The sequence below is a fragment of the Thamnophis elegans genome, chromosome 7 (genome assembly GCF_009769535.1).
Source record: "Thamnophis elegans isolate rThaEle1 chromosome 7, rThaEle1.pri, whole genome shotgun sequence".
NCBI lineage: Eukaryota > Metazoa > Chordata > Lepidosauria > Squamata > Colubridae > Thamnophis > Thamnophis elegans.
In genome coordinates this window covers 64,415,547-64,437,518 of record NC_045547.1, presented here as the reverse complement: position 1 = coordinate 64,437,518, position 21,972 = coordinate 64,415,547, and the positions used below count along the sequence as shown (strand labels likewise).

The window sequence follows — 21,972 nt, the reverse complement described above, 5'->3', positions numbered from 1 at the left end:
CATTGTGGCTACCTTTACTGTAAACATATATACTCCTGGTTGATTTGGGAAAGATTCAACCTAGGGGAAAATGGCACTTTTTTCTACTTTACAATCTATGCCCAAATTAAGATTTATTTGGGTTTGTCACTCTAATTTGCAGTAAAACTATGATATGTAGGCACAATCCTGGCTTTTCAAAATTGGATGGAAAAGACAAATTTAATCTGGACTTCTGAAAAAATAGGTGTGAAAGGAACAAAATAAAGAATATATGAGACCCACCCTTTTTGAAATTATTAGGGCTATTATAAGTGAACTAGTTCTGTACTCTATAATTATTGCAAAGCAAGCTCAGCTCTTTCTTAAGCAAGAAAAAAAACTTAATGAAATAAAACTTTTCAAGTGAATCCCTGTATATTAATTAGGTTATTTGATCTCACATTATAAATGAACTGATTTGTGTGTGTGTGTGTGTTACAATTAAAATGTTAGCAGTTGATGCTAATCATGTAAAAAAAAAAGTTCTACATTGTTGGTAAATGCATTCCGCCCCCCTGCATTTGTATCTCAAAATTCAGCCTTCCCCAAAACACTAAAATAAATGCATTTTTGCTACATTTATTTTGCAGGAATAACTTTAAAAATATCTTTAATGCTATGACTGTAAATTGTCTGAAATAATTAAAGCCACCGTTTGGGGGGGGGCGGGAGGGAGGGATAGATCAAAAACAAAATGCAGTCCATCCTTATTCTTCAGTACTCTTCATTTACCAATATTCCAGTCCTCTTAAAATGAACACTAAATGGTTACCTGAATCAAACTGCTCAGACCTGCTAAAGCCTGCTTCTGTTAGAACCACAAACCAGATCTTCACTTGAATGTGAGGTTAACTGAGGATACACACCAGTGTAACAAGTGTTCAAGTGTTTCTGCTAAATTATCCTTCTATATGAATGTGGGATTTTCTGATTACTGCTTCAGTAAAACCGAACAAAAGACAAATGGCCATTTTCTATCGGAGGTTTACATAACACCATCTTTCCACTTACATTTTCATGTTTCATGTGCTTGAGTAATCTAAGCTCCCGGTAAGTCCTTCTAGCATGAATAAGAGACTGGAAAGGTCTTGAAAGCTTTTTGACTGCCACCTTCTGCCTTGTTTTGGTATCATAGGCTGAACTGAAACAAAATCAAAATATATTTCAAAATTCATCTCAAAAGTTTCAATTTATTTTCACATTTCAAACTGAAACCAGCAATTATTTTAGTTGTATTTTCGAACCGTTATGGCCATTCATTCGTTTCATGAAAAATGCAACTTTATTAGAACTTGGCTTCATTTTGCACATCGTTATTAAACATTAAACATCCATATATAACCATGCTATTTAACTAGGAATGACGCAGCAATTCTACAATACGCCTTTCTATCAATCTATCTCAAACACATAGAAAGGGAATTTCCCAGAATTCCTCTGTATCCCTTTCTAGCTTCTAGTTCAGGGACCGGCTTAAACATTCAAAGAGCCACAAAGGTCCTAACTGGAAGTCCCCTGTTCAATTCTGGAGCCAACCGGAAGTCTGGTTCTCCCACCAGAGAGTCTCCTCCTAACACGGCATCCTTTTTCCTCTGTCCTAATTGAAATCCCTATCAATTGTGGAGTTGACAGGCGACAGGGAGCTGCAGCAGAGGGATGAAAGAGCCACGTGTGGCTCAGAGCTGCAGGTTGCTGACCCCTGTTCTCATTTTATGGCACTGCAATTAATTTGAGTAAGATATTACATATTTTTACAAACAGATCAACAATTTCAGTTTAAAAGAAGATGTCATCAGAAACTGGTGATTGGTTACAGTGCATTCATTATAGGTGGGGGGCAAGGATAGTTGATGCGCAAAATATTCATTGCAACGCTTATTGCAAAGCCTCTCAACTATCAAACGACAACCCGGCCTTCACGTGGTGCCCCCCGTTCCCACCAATCGGGCTCTGTCGACCCTTGGGACTGGCATCCCCTTGGGTATATCCAGCCGAAACAGCTTCCATGGATCGCCGTATCCGTATCGCGACTGGCTGCACCACCTGACAACCCTAGCCCAGGACCGAAAACAGTGGCGTCAAATTTCCATGGAAGTCGCCTATACCCACAATGGGTGAAGAGGTGTCAAGTACAAGTACAAGTACATTCATTATAGGTGTCATGAAATAGCTTGCCTTGTTACCTCAATTTGCTTTGTTTCTTTCTTCCCTGAGAACAGAAAGAACAGGTAACCTATTATTCTGTATCCTCTGCAGTAAAGAAAGAGACAAAGAACTCATTGAGGTTCCCTGCAATATTCACAACCTCCTCAAACATCCATTTTACATATCCTCCAACAGCCCAGCTGTTCTGTTGCTCATTTTGTGTTTCAAATATATATAAAGAAATTGTTTCCTTTAATAGTTTTTGCCATATGTTCTTCAAATATTATTTTTGCAGTCCTTATCATCGCTTACATTTGGAGCTGATCAGAGTTTGAGCTCCTTTTTTCCTTACAATTTTTCCTTATCTAGAAGCATGACTTCTTAACTGTTATAGCTTCCCAGATGCTACTACTGGGAAGCCATGTTAGCCCTTTTCCTCCATTTGGTTGATCTGTTTTTCTACTGCAGAATACGATCTAGCAGAGAATTAGTTACTATAGCTTTAATTAACCTTCAGGCACTATGAAGTGATACGAGTCTCTCTTCACTTTTCCTTTTTGGTGCCTTTTTTCCCTACGAGTTCTTTCGTTTCTGAAATGCTTCTCATGCTGAGTCATCAGTGACAGTGTTGGTCCTTACTAGCAGTTTTTCATTCGTGTGGTTGCTATACGTAAGAGCATTAGAGTCACTGTTTCCAAGTGGTTCTACAGCGGATCCTTGACACCGCTTAGAATTACAGTAAGTATAGAGTTGTTTCCCCTCTAACTGGTTCCAAGACTATTCTCAGACACCATCACTTACAATTATTTAACAGTCTGGTTTCTTTGTCATCATCCATGCTTGAATGCCCCCAATCTATGCGCAGATAACTGAAGCCTCCCATTGTTACAATAACTTCTCCTCTGCATGCATTCCTAATTTCTTGCATTCTCTCAGGATCAATATTTTATCACAGGAATCTCATCTTCCAATGCTTTCTTAAGCAAAATCTCTCTCTGACCTCATCATTTCCTGTTCTGTATTCAGGACAAATCTGCATTCAGGAATGACTGTCTCACTATGTCAGGCCTATAGCCAGTTCCTTTTGGGATCTTTGGCCTGCCACACTAATATTCTATTCTACTATGCTGTTTCATTAGTGGGGTATTGGGAGGGGGATAGTAAGGAGTAGCATGTGATGTTGCCAAAATAAAATTCCTTTCTAGAATCCAAGGTCATCCTTTGTCTCTACACCTGACCGGAACTGGATGGATGGAACTGCCAGCATGGCAGTGGAAGATTGGACCATGTGATGGACTTGTGGGTGTTGGGCAAGATCATGAACTCTCAATTGTGTGAGGAAAACCAGGAAGCTCAGATTCAGGTTTTCACAGCTGTGCCAACATGACTCTTTTAATAAATTGGAACTTAGAGCAATACTTTGCCTTGGACTCTGATTTAATTTTGGATGTTATTTGGAACTCTTACACACTATTTCACTGGGTTTTGTGTTCTTGTTCACAACCATTATTACTGCTACTGATTATTATTATTATTGTTGTTGTTGTTGTTGTTATTATTCATTAAACATGAAATTTAGTAAAGTGAACATTTAAAGATGTGTCACAAATACCATTGACTGGTGCTAATGGTTGATACGGATTGCTACCAGCATTCTAGGTATCAATCAAGTATCTTCTTAAAATATATGATGTTCCAAGTAGCTTAGTTTTTTGCAGTTCCACTGGTGTTATTGCAGGAAGCTGCAATTTCTTGATATGTTTTGTAAAATTCTTGGACATGGTGCCAAGTGCCTCAATGACAATGGGTGTCACTGCTACATGTTTCATACATAGCTGTGTAGTTTCAAATTATTATTATTATTAAATGTTGGTATGGTTACCAACTCTATCCCTGATAAAATTATTGGCCAGTACCCATTGGATAACTCCTACTGATCAATTTTAAAGTTGCCCTTTCATGTTTTTTATTTTAGGACCAGCATCCAGTTCAAGGGGAATCCATCTCTGTTCTGTAGGCTCAACTTCTCCCAAAACATTCCCCCGTGTCTTGTGAATTTAAATCTCTCTGTAGCATTCCTTAAAAGTGTTATCTTAGCAGTTCTATACTATGACCTGCTACTTAACTCCTAGATCAGGACTGTCAAACCGCGTTGTCACATGACATATTGGGACTTCTTTCCTCTTCACTAAACCGGCCGGGGGTGTGGCCACCACTTGAGGCATCTGAGCCGTGAATTTGACAGCCCTGATCTAGACAGACAGACTGATAAATAGATAAATACATAGATTTTTGACAGTGATTAGACAAAACAAAACATATACAAACTAAAATAAATTTTTATTTTTCTGTTCTCAGGAAGGGAATGGACCACAAGCACTATCTCTTCCCCAGGACGATCTAAAGTTGATTGAGATAGCACAGGAAAGTTCTAATATTGGGAAAAGTAGAAGGAAAGAGATGTGGATGAAAAGGATGAAAGTCATGGACTCAGTTACAATGACACTGAGTGCATTGTTGGAAAATCTGAAAGATCTGTTTAGGGATTCATTGTCATGGAGAAACTCTACGTGGTCACTGGGAGCCAAAAGTGACTTGACGGCACATAACCACTCACACAAAGTTGAGTTAAACTTAACTCCTTATGCAGGAAGGGACCATCACTTGAATGTCGCCAGCGGATCCAGTTCAGAACCAGAGAAACCTTAATTCATATAGGGCCATGATGGCAAACCTATGACACCTGTGCCACAAATAGCACGCAGAGCCCTCTCTGCAGGCACACCAGCTGTTGCCCCAGCCCAGCTCCACTGCACATGTGCCTCCCACCAGCCAGCTGGTCTCTGGGTCTCTGCCTCACATGCGTGAGGGTGTGGTGCATGTGAGGGGTGTGCATGTGCATGCACAGGGGGGCAATGGGCATTCATTTTGGGGCCTTGTGCAGTGCCCCTGTGCCCCATTCTGCACCAGAGTTTCAGGCCCAAAACGGGGCGCGGAGGGCCTCATACCAACCTGGAAGCCAAAAATAGGTGTGGGGGGGCAGGGAGGAGGGCACTTGCATTGCATTTTGCGTTTTCGAGCATGTGCACTTGCTTTGGGCACTCAGCACCTAAAAGGTCAACCATCACTGATATAGGGGCATCAGCAACTCTTTATAAATGTTCCCCCAGGTTAATCTTTCAGGAACAAAATACTTAATGAAAAAACTGAACTGTTCCCAGATTCTCCTGTTCAGATTGCATTTTCCCAAAATAGTCTTGAATATCTGAATTAAAGCTAAAACATTTCTGATATATGAACCTTAGTTATGCTTTCTTTTGGGGCAAGGGAACTATCCCAAGTTTTGTCTTTAATTTTTTTGTAACAGCAACCTTTGATACACAACAAATTTTTATGTTTTTTATAATAACCATCCAAGGATTATTCCCAAGTGATACCTTTTTTCCATCTACCTTGACAACTACCCAGAGAATCAGTCTCCTTAATTTGGCTTCCTATCTTCAATGTCTTCCATGAAAGGTTGCCTTGGGAGTATTGAGATCTGAATTCTGGGCCCCTAGTGAACGGATTGGAGCCTGTATTCATTAGTGAGTCTGCCACCCTGTCTAGATATATATCAAATGCTAATTATGCCTGCCAAATATTGATATGCTGTAATGTAATCGTGTAATGTACATCATTAATTAAAATCTACCAATTTACAATGCTATAAAAAATTGCTCCAGGCGCCACTGGCAGTAAACAAGCTTTCACAATAAATGCACAAGGCTTTGATCATTTAAGTTAACCTTGGGTGATTCTTCCTTCTTTCAAACAATAATAGCCACTGTCATCAACCAGAAGCAAAACAATCAAGACTACAAATATTGGTCCTGTGCATATTTGCTCAATTTAAGCATGACAAGTCATTTAAGTAACCTGTTGTGCTTAGAACTCAACTGATATTTCACAATTTGAACATTTAAAGTTCTTTTTCTAAAATATATGTTGCTAACCTACCTAGTAAAGCATTTGTAAGTGTTGGACATTGAGATTTAATGAAGCATTGCATTGAGTAATTTATCCCGCTGTAGAAATCCAGGAATTCTATGCTGGAAAGTATATAGGATTGCGTGCAGGTAAGTGAGTGTGCTGCCAAAAAAAGAAATAGGCAGTTCCTTTGTATCAGCATGCTCAGATTCCCAGTAGATGCAAAGTAACAACTTTTCTTAACAGGAGAGAAACATAGTGAGCTGATGAATCTTTCCGTATTTGTTTTAGGCGAGATAGAACACACATGCATGCATGCATGCATGTGCGCGCGCATGCACATATGGAGGGAGGGAGGGAGAGACAGAGACACACACAGAGAGAGACAGACAGACACACACACACAGAGAGAGAGAGAGACACTCAAGCGTAGTCCCAATCATCCTAAAAGTCTTTAAAAAAGTCATTTTGATTGTTCATTACAAACTTCTGGAAATCTTTCCTACTGTCTTACTCTAGATTTCCTAAGGCTAAGTGCTTCCTGGTCAAACCCTTTTGAGTTCAGTTAGAACAACAGACTTCCGGTTGACGACGCGGCTTGAATATATAGGTTTGAATATAAGGTTTTTGGATTATTGGACAAAAAAGGAACAAAATGAAACTAAACAAGATGCTCCACCAGCAAGAAATGAGTGGAATTTGAGAAGAAACGGCATCAATAACTCAAGAGTATTAAGGATACTATGACAAGAAGCTACAAGGAGATTATGAATAAAATGCAGAGCATAGATGAAGAGCTGGAAAATATAACACAAAGGACAAGTGACCAAGACATTCAGGAAGAGGAGGAGCCAATTGAAAGAGTAGATGAAAAAACAGAACAAACCAATAAACAAAATGAGATGAAAAGAAGGAGATGAAAATAAAATAATGACTGATGATACATGCCGAGTATTTTAAGGGAATTAAAAGAGGAACTAGAGTTACAGGAAGGCTTTTTTGGACGAGAGATAGGGCAAGAGTAGATATTTTGAAAATTAGATAATGGAGTAGGACAGAGAAAGGAGAAATGTTTAACATGATTGGTCAAGATGTGGAAGCAGATACAGATAAAGATCCAAGAGAGGAATATGGGAGGCAAGCTAAGAAGCAAACAATTAAGGGTTTGTTTAAGGGACAAGTGGGCAAGGGACGATGGATAGAAAGGGAATATTTTTAAATATAATAGTGGCATAATTAAATGCTAGAATAGGGATGGAAACTAGAAAAGGGGGATTAATAGAATACATATTTTTATATAATAAGGTGAAGTAATAACAAGGGGAAATCAGAATTGAATCATAGCAGTATTAAGCATGTTTGAATAATATGGTGATTGGCATAAAAATAACACGTCAAAATATTGAATAATTAAATAATGGTAGATTATAACTTAACATAAATATGTGTATTATTATTAGAACCATATAATAAGCCTGTTAAAAATATTATTACTAATATTTTATTTGTAGTAAAAGGAATGACACTCAGAATATGATTGGCATAAAAATAATATGTTGAAATACCGAATAACTAAATAATGAAAGATTATAATTCAACCAAAATATGTGTACTATTACCAGAACTATATAAGCTTGTCAACTGTAGTAAATATGAATATTATTTTATTTGTACTAAAATGTAAGACTTTCAGGTGCCATACTTTTCATGCATTGCTATGTTTGTAAAAATAATAAAAATAAAAAAAACTTTTAAAAAATAAAATAACAATTAAAAAAACCAGAGACTAAAGGTAAGCTTCCAGGGATAGACTTCAGTGTAGAGCACTCTCAAAGAATTATGTCATTAACAAGTTTGTGCAAGTAGCAGGCATGCATACCCACCACTTGCAAAAATGGAGCATGTGCACACATGCTCACATGCTGCTCGTGCAAGTGGGAATGTGCATGCCCCCGTGCCCACCACTTCTGTGGCCCGGTTCTGAACAGCTCAAGGCCCAGTAGTGGGCCACAACGCAAGGGTTGGGACCACTGCCATACAGAAATGCAACAAAATTCTGGTTAGTTTGTTGTTATATGGAAAGCCTTTGCTATATTTTTGTACTGGCAACCCCTTCCCTAGTTTGATTTTCAGAAGCATGTCTTTGAATTGAAAGCATGTGAGAGAGAAAAAAAAATGAGGAATTTGAAGCAATTGAGTGGAACTAGTTAAAAGTGAATGTTTTATTTGTTGAAGTTATTTCCATGAAAGTCTTTTTTGCACAGTTCTGCATTCCAAACACTATTTTCAAATGTTCTCCTCCCAAACCCTCTTCCTCTATTTATGCCCCTGAGGGATTATAAAACATTTTGCTGATTCCTTGTGCACAGTCCTGGGGACGAAAACAACGAATGGGGCTTTACTACGGAAAGTCTTATCAGGCATCACATAGCTTGATCATGGCAAGCTAGAAAACTCAAACGTTTTACTAAATTCTGTGGAATTCATCACCTAAATATAGAGCTACAGTATCTTTAATAAAGATTTAATGATAAAATACCAATTATTCAATTTGTTAAATAATAATCCCAACTATCTTTTCTTTTGGAAAATATCAGCATGTAATAGCACTAAAGTGACTCTGTCTTAGTTCAGAAGTTGAGCCATGTTGCACCTACTTAATACTTGTAAGGGAGACTTATCAAGATGAAGTAGCAATAGCACTTAGACTTATATACTGCTTTACAGCCCACTCTAAGCATTTTATAGAGTCAGTATATTGCCCCAACAATCTGGGTCCTTATTTTACTGAACTTGGAAGAAAGGAAGACTGAGTCAACTTGTAGATTGGGAAATTGAAAAAAAAAAACCACTTTGTGGAAAAAGACAAAAGCAAGCCACTTTCCAGAAAAAACTATGTGGATACATGCCAGGGATTCAAAATTTTTAGCAAGGGGTTCTCTGCCTGGTTGCTGGGTAGGCGTGGACATGTTGGGCATGGCCTAGTCATCTCCTGCGCATGGCGGGGGGGATTTTTGCCCTTCCCGGTCTCCGGAAGTTTTCCTTGAGCCTCTGGGAGGACGAAAACAGCCTCCCCAGGCCCTCTAGAGGCCAGAAATGGCCTTCCCAAACTTCCAGTAGGCTCATTTTTTGCCCTCCCTGAGTCTCCATACGTGACCTGCACTTACCTGCATTCAAAATGGGCCGCATGTGGACGCCTGGGATGGGAGGGTGGGCGTGGCCAGCCAGGAGTGGGATTTGGCGGTTCTCTGAACTGCACATAATCTTAGAGGTTCTCCCAAACCTCTGTGAACCCCCAGCAGCTCACCCCGGATACATCCATGACTTCAGCTTTGTGTTTGAGAGCTGAACTCCACAGAATTTAGTGAAACTTTGAGTTTTCCAGCTGATCATGATCAAACTATATTATACCTGATAAGACTTTCCATAGTAAAGTCTTATTCATTGGTTTCATCCCCAAAGCTCTGACAATATAATTCACATTGAAGTCAAGCTTGACTAAACCAAATCAAAACAAAATCTTTACTATTTATTTTGGAAACTACTTCTTCATCCATTAGTTTCATTAGAGAAGACCGAACCCATGCTCCAGTTCAATGTTACTAGCACATCCCCACAACTAAATATCCAAGGAAATATTAGTTCAGACATTGCATACAAGTTTACCAGCAGAATTTTAAGGACTGATCACATACTATATACCTATCAAGAAAGTTAAATGACTTTGAAAACCAAACAACTTCCCTGTATGACAAGCTAAATAGGAAAAAAAGGCTGGCGAAAACTTAAGTCTATCTCTCTGTATTGCAAGCTGCCCTGATTCTTCCCATATGCCATTACCAAAGCCTAATTCCTTGGCTTTAATAAGGGCTTGGATGTGACATGCCTCTAGACACAGATCATCTCCTATTATTTTGTTCTTGTCCTAGTTGTAAGAGGAAATACAAGTCAAGATTGGGAATATCACTATTGTGTCTGCCGAAAGATTCCTCTTTTCTTGGAACATAAATTGTAGCTACACCCATTCTCCATGAGGCATACTCAGTTGTGCAGAACAAAAGGGAGAAAAGGTAAGGTTAGCAAAGTCTGTGCAAAACAGAAGGATTTCAGTGGTATTCTTCAATTCATTCTCTCCAATTAGAGGGGTTGTGGCCCAGCATCTAGAGAATACAATGTCATAGGAAGCTACAAAGAAGTAACAGATGTGCTCAACTGCAATTTGTAAACATGTGAATGTAATGCTACGATTCATCGGTTCAAAGCCAAATACACACATACACATATCAGACCTTAGAATTGTTTTTATGGCTTGACAGTTGTTACATTTAGGCAATTCTTTGTTTCATAGAAACTTGCAGCATCTAAAAACAGTCTTTTAGATCACAAGGAACCCTTGCAGGAAAATCTTTGGTTGCTAACAAGAAAGAAAGTACATTTTTGTGCATCCCAAGAATTCTCTAAATTGAAACGGAGAATTTGCTGACGTGAAGGACAGATAACAAACACATTCTTTGTACTGAAACTCGAGCTAAAATACTATGTTATTCAAGCTCTATGCTGGAATTCATAAATATGTTTCTGTATCTTAAGAAATGCAAAGTTTCGATGTCACATTAGGACACTTGTTTATCTGATATGGATTGTGAGGAAGTGGTATTTTCCTATAATACCCATGTAGAATACTAGATTTTTTTCAAAGATAAATGTGAAAATATAGGGTTTTTTTAAAAAAAAATGTTTTTATGTTTTGTTGCTGTATATGAAAAATCTGTGGGGAATTAAATAATTCTTATGTTTTACATAAATTAATTCTGAACCTGAAAATCAGAAATAGGTTGTTAACTGAGACCAGCAATTTTCCATCTTTGGTTCTGAATGTGGTCCTTCTTCCTTGGACTGCACAAGTTCATAACAGGTTATTGGACTAACAGTTCCTATTCAAAATAATGTATCTTGTGTACCTATTGAAACCATTACTAAATTATAGCAAGCCTGCTCTTGTCACTCATGCCTTGGTCATCTCTCAATTGGATTATTGCAATCCACTGTACAGGAAACTGTTCCTGAAGACCATCAAGTTACATCTGCTTCAGAATACAGCAACTCAATCGGTTTTGGGTGCCCATTATTGCAAGAATGGCTGGCTGTTATTTGGCTTTCAGATGCAATTTGAAATGCCAGTTATAACTTTAAACCCCTCCATAGCTCATAAACTGGATACCTTCAAGACTACCTTCACCCAAAGGTCTCTGCCTACCCATTAAATTTAGGAGGGAGAACACTTTTTCAATTCCATTTCTAAAGGAGCAATAACATTTAGGGGTCACACGGACCCCTAAAATGCCTTCTGCATTGCCTCTCCTCCTCTTTGGAGAAAACTCCATTCCAGGTTAGATAAAGCACCGATCCTGGAATCATTTAGAGAAGCTGCTAAGATCTGGCTTTGTCAGAAAGCCTTTAGGATTGCTATAATGAAGGGTTCCCACCCTGCAATATGTGATTCAGAGGTGGTATTCAGCAGGTTCTGAACAGTTCTGGAGAACCGATAGTGGAAATTTTGAGTAGTTCGGAAAACAGATAAATATCACCTCTGACTGGCCCCACTCCCATCTATTCTCTGCCTCCCAAGTCCCAGCTGATCTAGAGGGAAACGGGATTTTGCAGTAACCTTCCCCTGGAGTAGGGAGGGACTGGAGATTTTACAGTATCCTTCCCCTGCCATGCCCACCAAGCCATGCTACACCCACCAAGCCATGCCCACATAACCAGCAGTAAAAAAAAATGAATCCTACCACTGATATGATTACTTTGTAATGAAGAATGATATTCGTCAGTGTGAAGATTAGAATGCTGTCATTTCTTTTCTTTTCTCACTATTATGAAGTTTTCACAGAGGGTTATTCACAACAAACAAAGTGAAAGATAATCAATGATCTTTTATACTCAATCATTAGTCGCTTCCAAGGTAGTTAACACATACAAAGCACAACACCTATCCCCCCCACTTGAAAAAATGACAACAAAGTCTGGAGATGAGTTAACACTTCCCAGGTAATTGTATAATCCCTAATTACAAAAAGGATTCTATCTGAGTTCAAAGGGTATCCAAAAATACAACCAAGGGTCAGTCACTAATCATATCTGAACCACATGTAAGCCATGAACTTGTTACACTAATTAGCAACAACATTATATTAACCTCAATCAAACATTGCATGCATGCTGTTCAGAAACTGAATGAACGTATATTAAAATTATTATAGCTGGGAACAAATTATTATTGATGGGGACAAGTTTGCTACTGATCAATGAATTTTATCAAAGAAGTTGCTTGAGTTACCAGAACCTTTAATCTGAAATTAAATGACAGAGAAATTAAGGACTAGAAATCTGATGGACTGCCAATGATAGGGAATATGATTTTTTGTCATCTTACAGGAGAGTGATACAAGTTACCATTCATTTAATGACTATTCAATGCTACAATGGCACTGAAAAATATGAGTTCCAACCAGTCCTCACACTTATGTTTCAGTCATATGACTGTGATCTAGGCACTTGGCAAGAACTCATTGCAGTGTCCTGTTAATACTTTTATCTCCATTTCCAGCTGGCATCTGCTGAGCAAAATCAATAAGGAAGTCTGAATTGAAGTTTGCAAATTGCAGTCATATAATGTCTCACTTAACCATCCACAGCAAAAGCAGGTTATAAAATTGGGTGTTTTCATATGATACCTCATTTAATGACCATAAAGGTAAAGGTTCCCCTCGCACATATGTGTTAGTCATTCCTGACTCTAGGGGGCGGTGCTCATCTCTGTTTCAAAACCGAAGAGCCTGCGCTGTCTGAAGACATCTCCGTGGTCATGTGGCCAGCATGACAAAATGCCAAATGCACAGGGAACGCTATTACCTTCCCACCAAAGGTGGTTCCTATTTTTCTACTTGCATTTTTACGTGCAAGTAGAAACTGCTAGGTTGGCAGAATCTGGGACAAGTAACAGGAGCTCACTCTGTTACATGGCACTAGGGATTTGAACCGCTGAACTGCCGACCTTTCTGATCGACAAGCTCAGCATCTTAGACACTGAGCCACCACATCCTTTTTAATGACTATACCATTTAACAATATGAGTACAGGACCCCAATGTGGCTGTAAGGGAAAGACCACCTTCATAAATCCCCCTGCGTCCTTGCAGAAACCATGAGAAACCCAAACTTCACATCTAAAGTTAGATATGAATCCAGTTTCTAATCCAGTATTTTCAGTCTAAGACCTTGAATCTGTCTTTTTCACTTTTATTTTGTCCATATTTACAGACATCATCTGGATTGTGGCAACCAATACTGACTTCAATGAATATGTTTGAATTTTAATATCACTACACAAATCCATTGTAATTTACTGAGTATAAGAGTTTCAAATTCAAAAACAGCCACGCCTGGTATGATGGTTATGGTGCTGGACTAGGAGCAGGGAGATGTAGATTCTAGTTCTCTGTTAAGTATGGAAATTGCCCTTGAGCTAGTCATTTCTTATCAGTCCAAATCAGTGTCAACTGATAAACAAGACACACCCCCCCCTCACACATTGATTAGCTTCACTACAAAAACTAAATAAGCGCACTGCAAAAATAAATGGACCCTGTAAACGTGCAGGATAGATGCTAAGAAAAATGATAACATTCCCTCTCAAGTGACGTGCATTAGGCATAAAATGGCAGAATAAACCTGAATTAGCAATATGGAAACTAGAAGGGGGAGTGCAAGCTAGAAACCTTTCAAAGCAATAATTGCTCCAAGAACAAAAGTCATGTGAAGATGACATTTACCCAGAGAAATACAGTACAACAATACAAGATTTGGGTAACAGAAAAGTCTGAATCCCCAATTAGCTGCATCAAACAGCAATCCTTTTATATGCAACTGAGAATCAAATATATTCAAAATTATTCGATGAAGAGTTGAATGTAAATAGAAAGGTTGCATAACTTTTGAGCATCCTAGTTCAAAAGAAAGCATTTTCCTACAGCATGAGGAGCTGCCTAAGGAAGAATGGAAAGACTTCTCAGTGAACAACCCAAATTATGGACAATAGAATGGTTCAATTAAGAGATCAGAAATAATCTATTGTTGCAAGGAAGGCTTCAGTTTTGCAAAAGTTTGTAGTGTAGCTTATAGCTTATGGGTTCTGCATTTTATTTCAAATGAGTACAGGCAGTTCTTGATTTACAATCACAATGGAGTCCCAAATTTATGTTGCTAAGTGAAACATTTGTTAAATAAATTTTGCCCCATTTTACAACCTTTCTTGCCACAGTTGTTAAGTGAATCATTGCAGTTGTTAAGTTAGTAGCACAGTTGTTGAGTGCATCTGGATGAGGGGTGGGTTTCTCACCCCGTTCCAACCGGTTCGGTTGGAATGGGGCCGGCGGCGTCCTCGTGCACGCGCGCGGCGCACGCATGCATACTAGCATCTGTGCGATGCTCCAGCTGCTCCTGGAGGATCGCGCAGGCGCTGTATGCGTCCTGCGCGTGCGTGGAAGCGCAGAACTCGTCAAAACCGGGTAAGGAGCGCGGGCGGGCGGGTGGGCCCTTCGCCGTTCCTGGAAGTTACTTACTTCCGGGTTTGCCGACCAACCGGTTCGCAGGGACCGCCGCGAACCGGTTGAAACCCACCCCTGATCTGGATTCCCACTGACTTTGCTTGCCAGGTTATTAGAGGTAATCACATGACTCGGGGACACTGCAACCGTCATAAAATTGAGTCACTTGCCAAGTGTCCGAATTTTGATCACACGACCATGAGGATGCTGCAATGGTCGTAAGTCACTTTATTCAGTTCTGCTTTAACTTTGAAGAGTTACTAAATGAATTGTTGTAAGTCGAGGACTGCCTTGTATTGTTTCAACTGATAGTTTGGCCTGTTTTTGTATGAGTCGTCTCTCTTATAAATCACGTTTGCCAGGATCTGCATGTTCTACAAACATTACCAAGTTAGTAACATGAGACAAGCAAACTAACCAGCAAACTAACCTAAAATAGCCAATGTAGGACAGAAAACAGTAATTCTTCTTACCACTTTTACCAGTAGAATCTAAAGCAGTTGTTGAAATAATTCTACATTGCTACATTGCTACACTAGCTTCTCAGAAATTAAACTGTGCAATGACTCTGCAAAAACCACTGGCAAAAGTGGAAAGGAAGAAAAAAAAAATCGATGTTTGGACAGTCTACCTGAAAATACACTTTATTTTCTTATGATCATATAGCATTTCTTCTAACACTGTCCAAAGTGATTTCAAAAAGTTCCCAAAGCTGCAGATCACTCAATAGTATTGGATATGAATAAATGTGCTTAAGAAATTTGTGATCACAATGAGATCATTTTCTAAGTGGCTGATATGTAAACAAAGGGAACCATACCACATTAACACTGTTTTGTGGGGTTCAAAGGTTCAGTTGGTACGAAGAAGACATATCAATTGCGTTTCCTAGCGAGCTAGTCTCAGATAAGGTGAACTCAACTAAGTTAAATCTAAATATGGAGTACCAAGACGAAGAGAAGATATCCTTCTTCTCTAGTCCATATCAGACCAGAGGTGGTATTCAGCAGGTTCTGACCAGTTCTGGAGAATTGGTAGCGAAAATTTTGAGTAGTTTGGAGAACCAGTAAATACCATCTCTGACTGTCCCCACCCCGATTTATTCTCTGACTCTCGAGTCCCAACTGATCAGGAGGAAATGGGGATTTTGCAGTAACCTTCCCCTGGAGTGAGGTGGGAATGGAGATTTTACAGTATCCTTCCGCTGCCACCATGCCATGCCCACGCTCACCAAGCCACGCCCACAAAACTGATAGTAAATTTTTTTGAATCCCACCACTGTATGAGATGGCAGTTAGAATATCATGTCCAGTTCCGGATATCCCATTTTGAGAAAGACATCGACAAACTGGAGCATGTCCAGAAAAGAGCATTCAAGATAATAAAAAGAGGCTCCGGTGTGTTCAATCCAGAGGGGAAAAAAAATTATTTTCACTTCTGAGGATGATGTGTCTCCCCTACACTTTGTGATCCACACTCTGAATATGTTCTTGTATTCTTCCAATTTCCTCACTAGGTTAAAGCTCAAATATTCAGGAGTTATTTGCACAATTTTAAAAATGCCCAAGCTGGTTTTGGAATGATTTTTATGGATTATTTAATTTGCCAAGGCCTGAAAAGAAGATTCTCTGACATAAAGTACAGTGGCTTTGTGATTCATCTTCATAGTAAGAATATGCCTGGTTATTTCTTTGTCTTCTGAAACCCAATTATACATCCTACCTCTTAAGAGAGATGAGCTTGGTGGGGACTTCAAGCAGAGCCTTTTGTATAGTCACACTTACTAATGGACTTTTATCTTGAATAGTTCAGGATCCCTCTCTCTCCCCACAGGCCTTGAAACAGCCAGTAAAGGTTTTTAGTGTGTGTGTGTGTGTGTGTGTGTGTGTGTGTATGAATGTATCAATTATTTTTAATATTACATAGTTACATTTCTCAGAAATAATGTATCTCTAGTTTCACACCTCCACTGATTAATCAGTTAAGACACAAGCTGTTCATTGCTAAAAGTCTGGTTTTTTGCCTGAAAGACAGAAAATGCAGATGCCATTTGAATGAATAATGGCATTTACTACCACATATTGGTAAAAAACCAATGTCTATGGCTTTCCAAGTTGCAATGTATGGCTGTGAAAGTTGGACCATAAGAAAGGCTGAGTTGCCAAAGAATTGAGGACTTTGAACTATGGTGCTGGAGAAGACTCCTGCGAGTCCCTTGGACTGCAAGGTGATGAAACCAATCAGTCCTACAGGAGATCAACCCTGACTGCTCTTTAGAAGGCCAGATCCTGAAGAGGAAACACAAATATTTTGGCCACCTAAGGAGAAGGAAGGACTCCCTGGAGAAGAGCTTAATGCTGGGAAAGATTGAGGGCAAAAGAAGTGGACGACAGAGAATGAGGTGGCTGGATGGAGTCATCACTGAAGCAGTAGGCATGAGCTTAAATGGACTCCAGAGGATGGTAGAGGACAGGAAGGCCTGGAGGAATGTTGTCCATGGGGTCACGATGGATCGGACATGACTTTGCAACAACAACAACAACCACATACTACCAGACAGCCAGACCTTTCAGCTTTCACCATCTTCCTATTCATGTGATCAAATTATTCTTTTACTTGAAACTTCTTGAAAATCACTCTGATTTAATTCATTAGATGCCTATCCTTCCTGCTCTCTAAGAGTGTGTGGTAGCACAAAGGCCATGCTTTCCTTCAATCTTCCTCACAATCATAACCATTCAAGGAAGTCTGGTTTGAAAAGTAATAGTTGGTCCAAAGTTTCCCAGTGAGCTTCATATATACCGTATATACTCGAGTATAGGCCGACCCGAATATAAGCCGAGGCACCTAATTTTACCACAAAAAACTGGAAAAGTTATTGACTCGAGTATAAGCCTAGGGTGGGAAATGCAGCAGCTACCGGTAAATTTCAAAAATAAAAATAGATACCAATAATGTTTTTGAATATTTATTTCAAAGAAAAACAGTAAACTAGCGGTGTATTCAATGAAATACTTCACTCACCTCATGATGCTGATGTCCCGCTGTGATGATGATGTCCCGTGCAGCCGCGGGAGCGATGTCCCGCCTCCTATGACACACGGCACAGTGATTCCTATCATTGGATCACTGTACCAGAGGAGGTGGGACATCGCTATGTGGCTGCTTGCCATAACAAGGAGGAGGTGGGACATCGTTGCAGAGCGGCAGGAGGGGGAGGAAGGGGAATCGTAAGACAGCCCTGCATTACATTAGAACGTGAGGAGGGGGGATGGTGCGATGCGCGCTGCGCGGCAAACTGACACAGAGGGAGGGGAAACTCACAGGGGCACTGGGCCATTCACGAGTGTCACCCAGCGGCATGGCCCCGCCCCTTTTTCTCCTCCATTTCGGGCAAATTTTTCACTGACTCGAGTATAAGCCGAGGCGGCTTTTTTCAGCCCAAAAAGTGGGCTGAAAAACTAGGCTTATACTCGAGTATATACAGTAGGTGGATTTGAACCTGCCTTTCTCAGGTCTAGTCCAACTCCTTAACTTTACACCATACTAACTCTCAGTGATTGGCCATGTTGCATACTAGAATGTAGTGTAGAGGAAGCATTTACAAGAGTATTTAACATACAAAAGATCCCATTAACCCCCAAGGGAAAAAGTTTGCATGACTAATTGAATAATGGCTATAAAGATCTCTTTGCACTTATCTCAGTTCTTGATGACTACAGGGATACATCCTAGCAGGTTTCTTAAAAAGAATGCAGAAGTTTGCTATTGCCTTGTCAGCAAATATATCAACAGAGTGACTTGCATAATTTCAGCAACAGTTATATCAAAATCAACACTTGGCTGTTATGGAGTACAGTTCAATCCTCAGTAAAGTTCATAAAAGCTTAATAAACGTAAAAGAGAGCTAAATGACTATGGAGATACTCAGTCATCCAGGTCATGGTTGTCCCAAATGTGCTTTTTCAAAAGACACTTTGTTTTTCCTTGAAGATGTTTCGTTTCTCATCCAAGAATGAGAAGTGAAATGTCTTCAAGAAAAAACGAAACCCAGTTGCCTTTTGAAAAAAATTATCTTTGGGTAAAAGAGAGCTACTACCTCTCTTATAGTCTGATCTATCCAGTCCATGTTTCTAAAAGGGTCAGCCAAATTCTCTGGGAATTTATGAAGCAAGACATAAATATACCCTTGGTCATTTTACTTGGGCTTCTTGCCTTTGAACATGAAAGATCCAGAGCAAACAGTGATAAGCCAATTTTCCCAACAATGTTCTATTTGTCTTCTAAAACTAACTTAGCTCATAGCAATCAATACATCCTATGACAAATTCCAAATATTTGTAATAAAATCTTGTGAACTAATGATCTGTCTTTACATTGCTGCTGCCCAATTTATATGAGACAAAATTCTGCCTAGTCAGGTCATTCATCATATTTATGTTTTCATCATATTTATAAATTACTATATAAACTATACATATTATACAAATTAAACTCTTACCACTATCTACTAAAATCAACTCTTCTGGATAATTACAGAATTTTCATTAGGGTATATCTAAAAGTACTTTTCTCTCTGGCACCCAATATCTCTCCTTGTACTTTACTGCACTGAATCTTGCTTGCTGTTCTGCTAGTCATACATCCAACTTGAAGAGATTAAATGTCTGCAGTTTTTGGCCAGCTGCTTTAAACTTCCCTTTAGAATTATTTGGTGACATTCAGAAACTTGGCTACCTTACTGCTCAGGACAACTACACACATATTTTTAATAAGTTAAATAGTACCAGCTCTAATATAAATTCCTTTTACATTGAAAAGTTGTTCCATTTATTCCGAAACTCCATTTATTTCTGACTGCACAAAAGAAAACAAACAAAGCTAAGTTATGCTTTTTTCTTACAATGCATGTATATATTTTCTTTCTTCTATTAGCCACCCCAAGTCACATGCCTTGGTTTACTTTCCCCCAACCGATTTCTCATCTAGAGATTTGTTTAAACATGGCCTTTAAGCCTGAGGCCTAATTATACAAACACTAATAACATAAACCTTGCTGCATAATTTTTAATTACTTGAATAACAGTCAACCCAAAGGAACACCACATGATATGGAGCAATCATGTGATATATAAAGGGGAAATATAACAATTGTTTGAACTATGATCTTGCTCAATTCTCTATACAGTGCATTTTATTAGGGTTGGTGCATCACCCCAAAAATATTGCTAGCAGGTTCTAAAACAGCACTTCAGACTTGATCTCAATAACTGCAGGAAGAAAAGCATCCCCCAATTAAAGTCCTATTCCCGGTTGCAGTTCAGTGCAGAAAGAGGGAAGGTCTTTAAAAATAGCCTGGGGAAACCTCTTTCGGTAGCTGGCATGGTCTGGGGTTACCCTTAGCAACCTGGGAAGAATTCCAGGCTGAATTGCATTGTGAAAGCCCTGTCTCTGCTCCAAAGCCCAGTGGGGGCAGGGAAGAGACAGGAATCTGAACACAAACCCACTGGGTTTCACAATTCAGAGCAACAAGCAAGACAAACAAAGCTCACTACACCGCACACCTTTTTGCACACCACCTATACACACTCAAGCTCTGCCTACACTTGCTCCAAACAAAAGATGGTCAACTCTGCCTGAAAAAGGTCCGGAGACTTTATTAAAAGCCCAGCCCTGCTCCATCTGCCTCATTACTTGCAGTTCTTTTTCAAGAGCATTTTGAGCGCCTCTTTTGATTCTCCCAAAATAAATTATTTTATCTACGCTAAGCAGGATCAAGCTCCATTCATTGATACCCACTTACCCCCACTTCCAAATATTTCCTCCATCCCACCCCCCACCCCCACCCCCTTTGGCCTATTGCTTCCTGCAAGCCATCAGCCACAGAATAAACACTTATTGTTAAGTCAAAACACCCCACCAAGGTAACCAGCCGTCCTTCTTTGGCACATTATCTAGGCCTGTAATTCAGGATGCTGCATGGCTCCTTCTCTCCACCCAAACTCCCCGCCTGCCTTCGCTGTAACCCACTTGTCGGTGTGTACAAGTCGGTGAACCACACCACTAAACGAAGGGCTTGCGGGGTCGCAAAAACCCCCCTTCCTCTCCCCAAACGCACACAGGCGCGCAATCTCTCCCTCCCCCGCACGCACACACACTCAAACATATGCAGCCCAGGCAAAATTAAAACTCAAGCTTGGCCTATTGTGTAAACTTAAGCACCAGGCTCTAAGTGACCTCCGTCCCCCGTCGTCGTCGTCGTCCCCCTCCCGACGCGTTTTTTTTTTAAACACAAGTCGGCCTTGCTACCTGCCGGTGGCCACGGCCTCTCCCAGCCCTCCCCTCCCCCCAGCCCCTGTCAATTATTCCACGCCGGCAACCGGGGTCTCTTCCGATGCCACCGGAGCCTTGCGCGGCTGTGGGTGTTCCCATTGTGCGCGTCCTCCATCTCCACACACGCCCAGCACAAGGAAGGCCGTGTGTGTGGTGTGTGTGTCTGTCTGTGTGTGTGTTTCTAGCGAGTTAAGCGATTCCGCATTGTTAGTTCCTAAATGCAGGGGCCGGGGGTTGTTACTCTAAGCCTTCACTTGGGGATCCTCCTCCCGCCCAGGAGAGAGATGCCCGAAAGCGCATCCCGGCACCTGCCCTGCTGCCTCCCCCCCCCCTCCGGCACCTTACCACACGGAGCCGTAGGCCCCCGAGCCCACGGGGGTCAAGTGCTGATAGCGCTGGGGAACCTCCCACACCGTTTTATTCAAATCCTGCTTATAGAAGCCGCCTCGCTCAGACATTTTCCGGAGCCGGCGACGGGAGCAGCGGCAGCGGCGGCGGCGGCGACTGAGTTACAGCTGGAAGTGGAAGAGCAAAACTGAGCCGGTGGGGAGGAGACCGGGGGAGGGGAAGGGAGGAGAAGGGAAGGGAGGAGGCCAACAGACGTCGCTGAGGAGATGGAGGAGGAGGAGGGAGCGAAAGGAGATGAACGGGGCGGCTGAGCAGAGTAAGAAGAGGAGAAGCCGGGAGATGGATTTCCCGTTCCCGATCTGAATCCTGGCCGTTGGTTGAGCTGAGCAGCCTCACTGCCCGGCCTTGGTCGTTAAAAGAAAAAGGGTTGCTCCACGCAACGCTACTTTGCTTCCCCCCAAGTCGGCTCTTCCTTCCACGTGTTTCCCACTCCAATTCCATCGTTCTCTCTCCCCAGCACATCCAAGACTCGGAGATCATGGGGGTGA

At 40.6% G+C, this 21,972-nt stretch overlaps 1 protein-coding gene across 2 annotated transcripts in view; it reads right to left on the bottom strand.

Moving 5' to 3' along the window:
• Positions 1 to 21,636, bottom strand: part of MAPK11 (mitogen-activated protein kinase 11) — a 44,543-nt gene extending 22,907 nt beyond the window's left edge. The window contains exons 1-2 of one of the 2 annotated variants that reach the window (XM_032221417.1): positions 21,422 to 21,636; positions 1,033 to 1,162 (exon numbers count right to left, since the gene is read on the bottom strand). In XM_032221417.1, coding sequence (XP_032077308.1) covers positions 1,033 to 1,162; positions 21,422 to 21,534 — 243 coding nt within the window. In that variant the 5' untranslated portion in view covers positions 21,535 to 21,636. Of the gene's footprint in view, positions 1 to 1,032; positions 1,163 to 21,416 lie in introns of both variants that reach the window. The other variant, XM_032221418.1, reaches the window with a different exon arrangement.
• Positions 21,637 to 21,972: the final 336 nt, after the last annotated feature.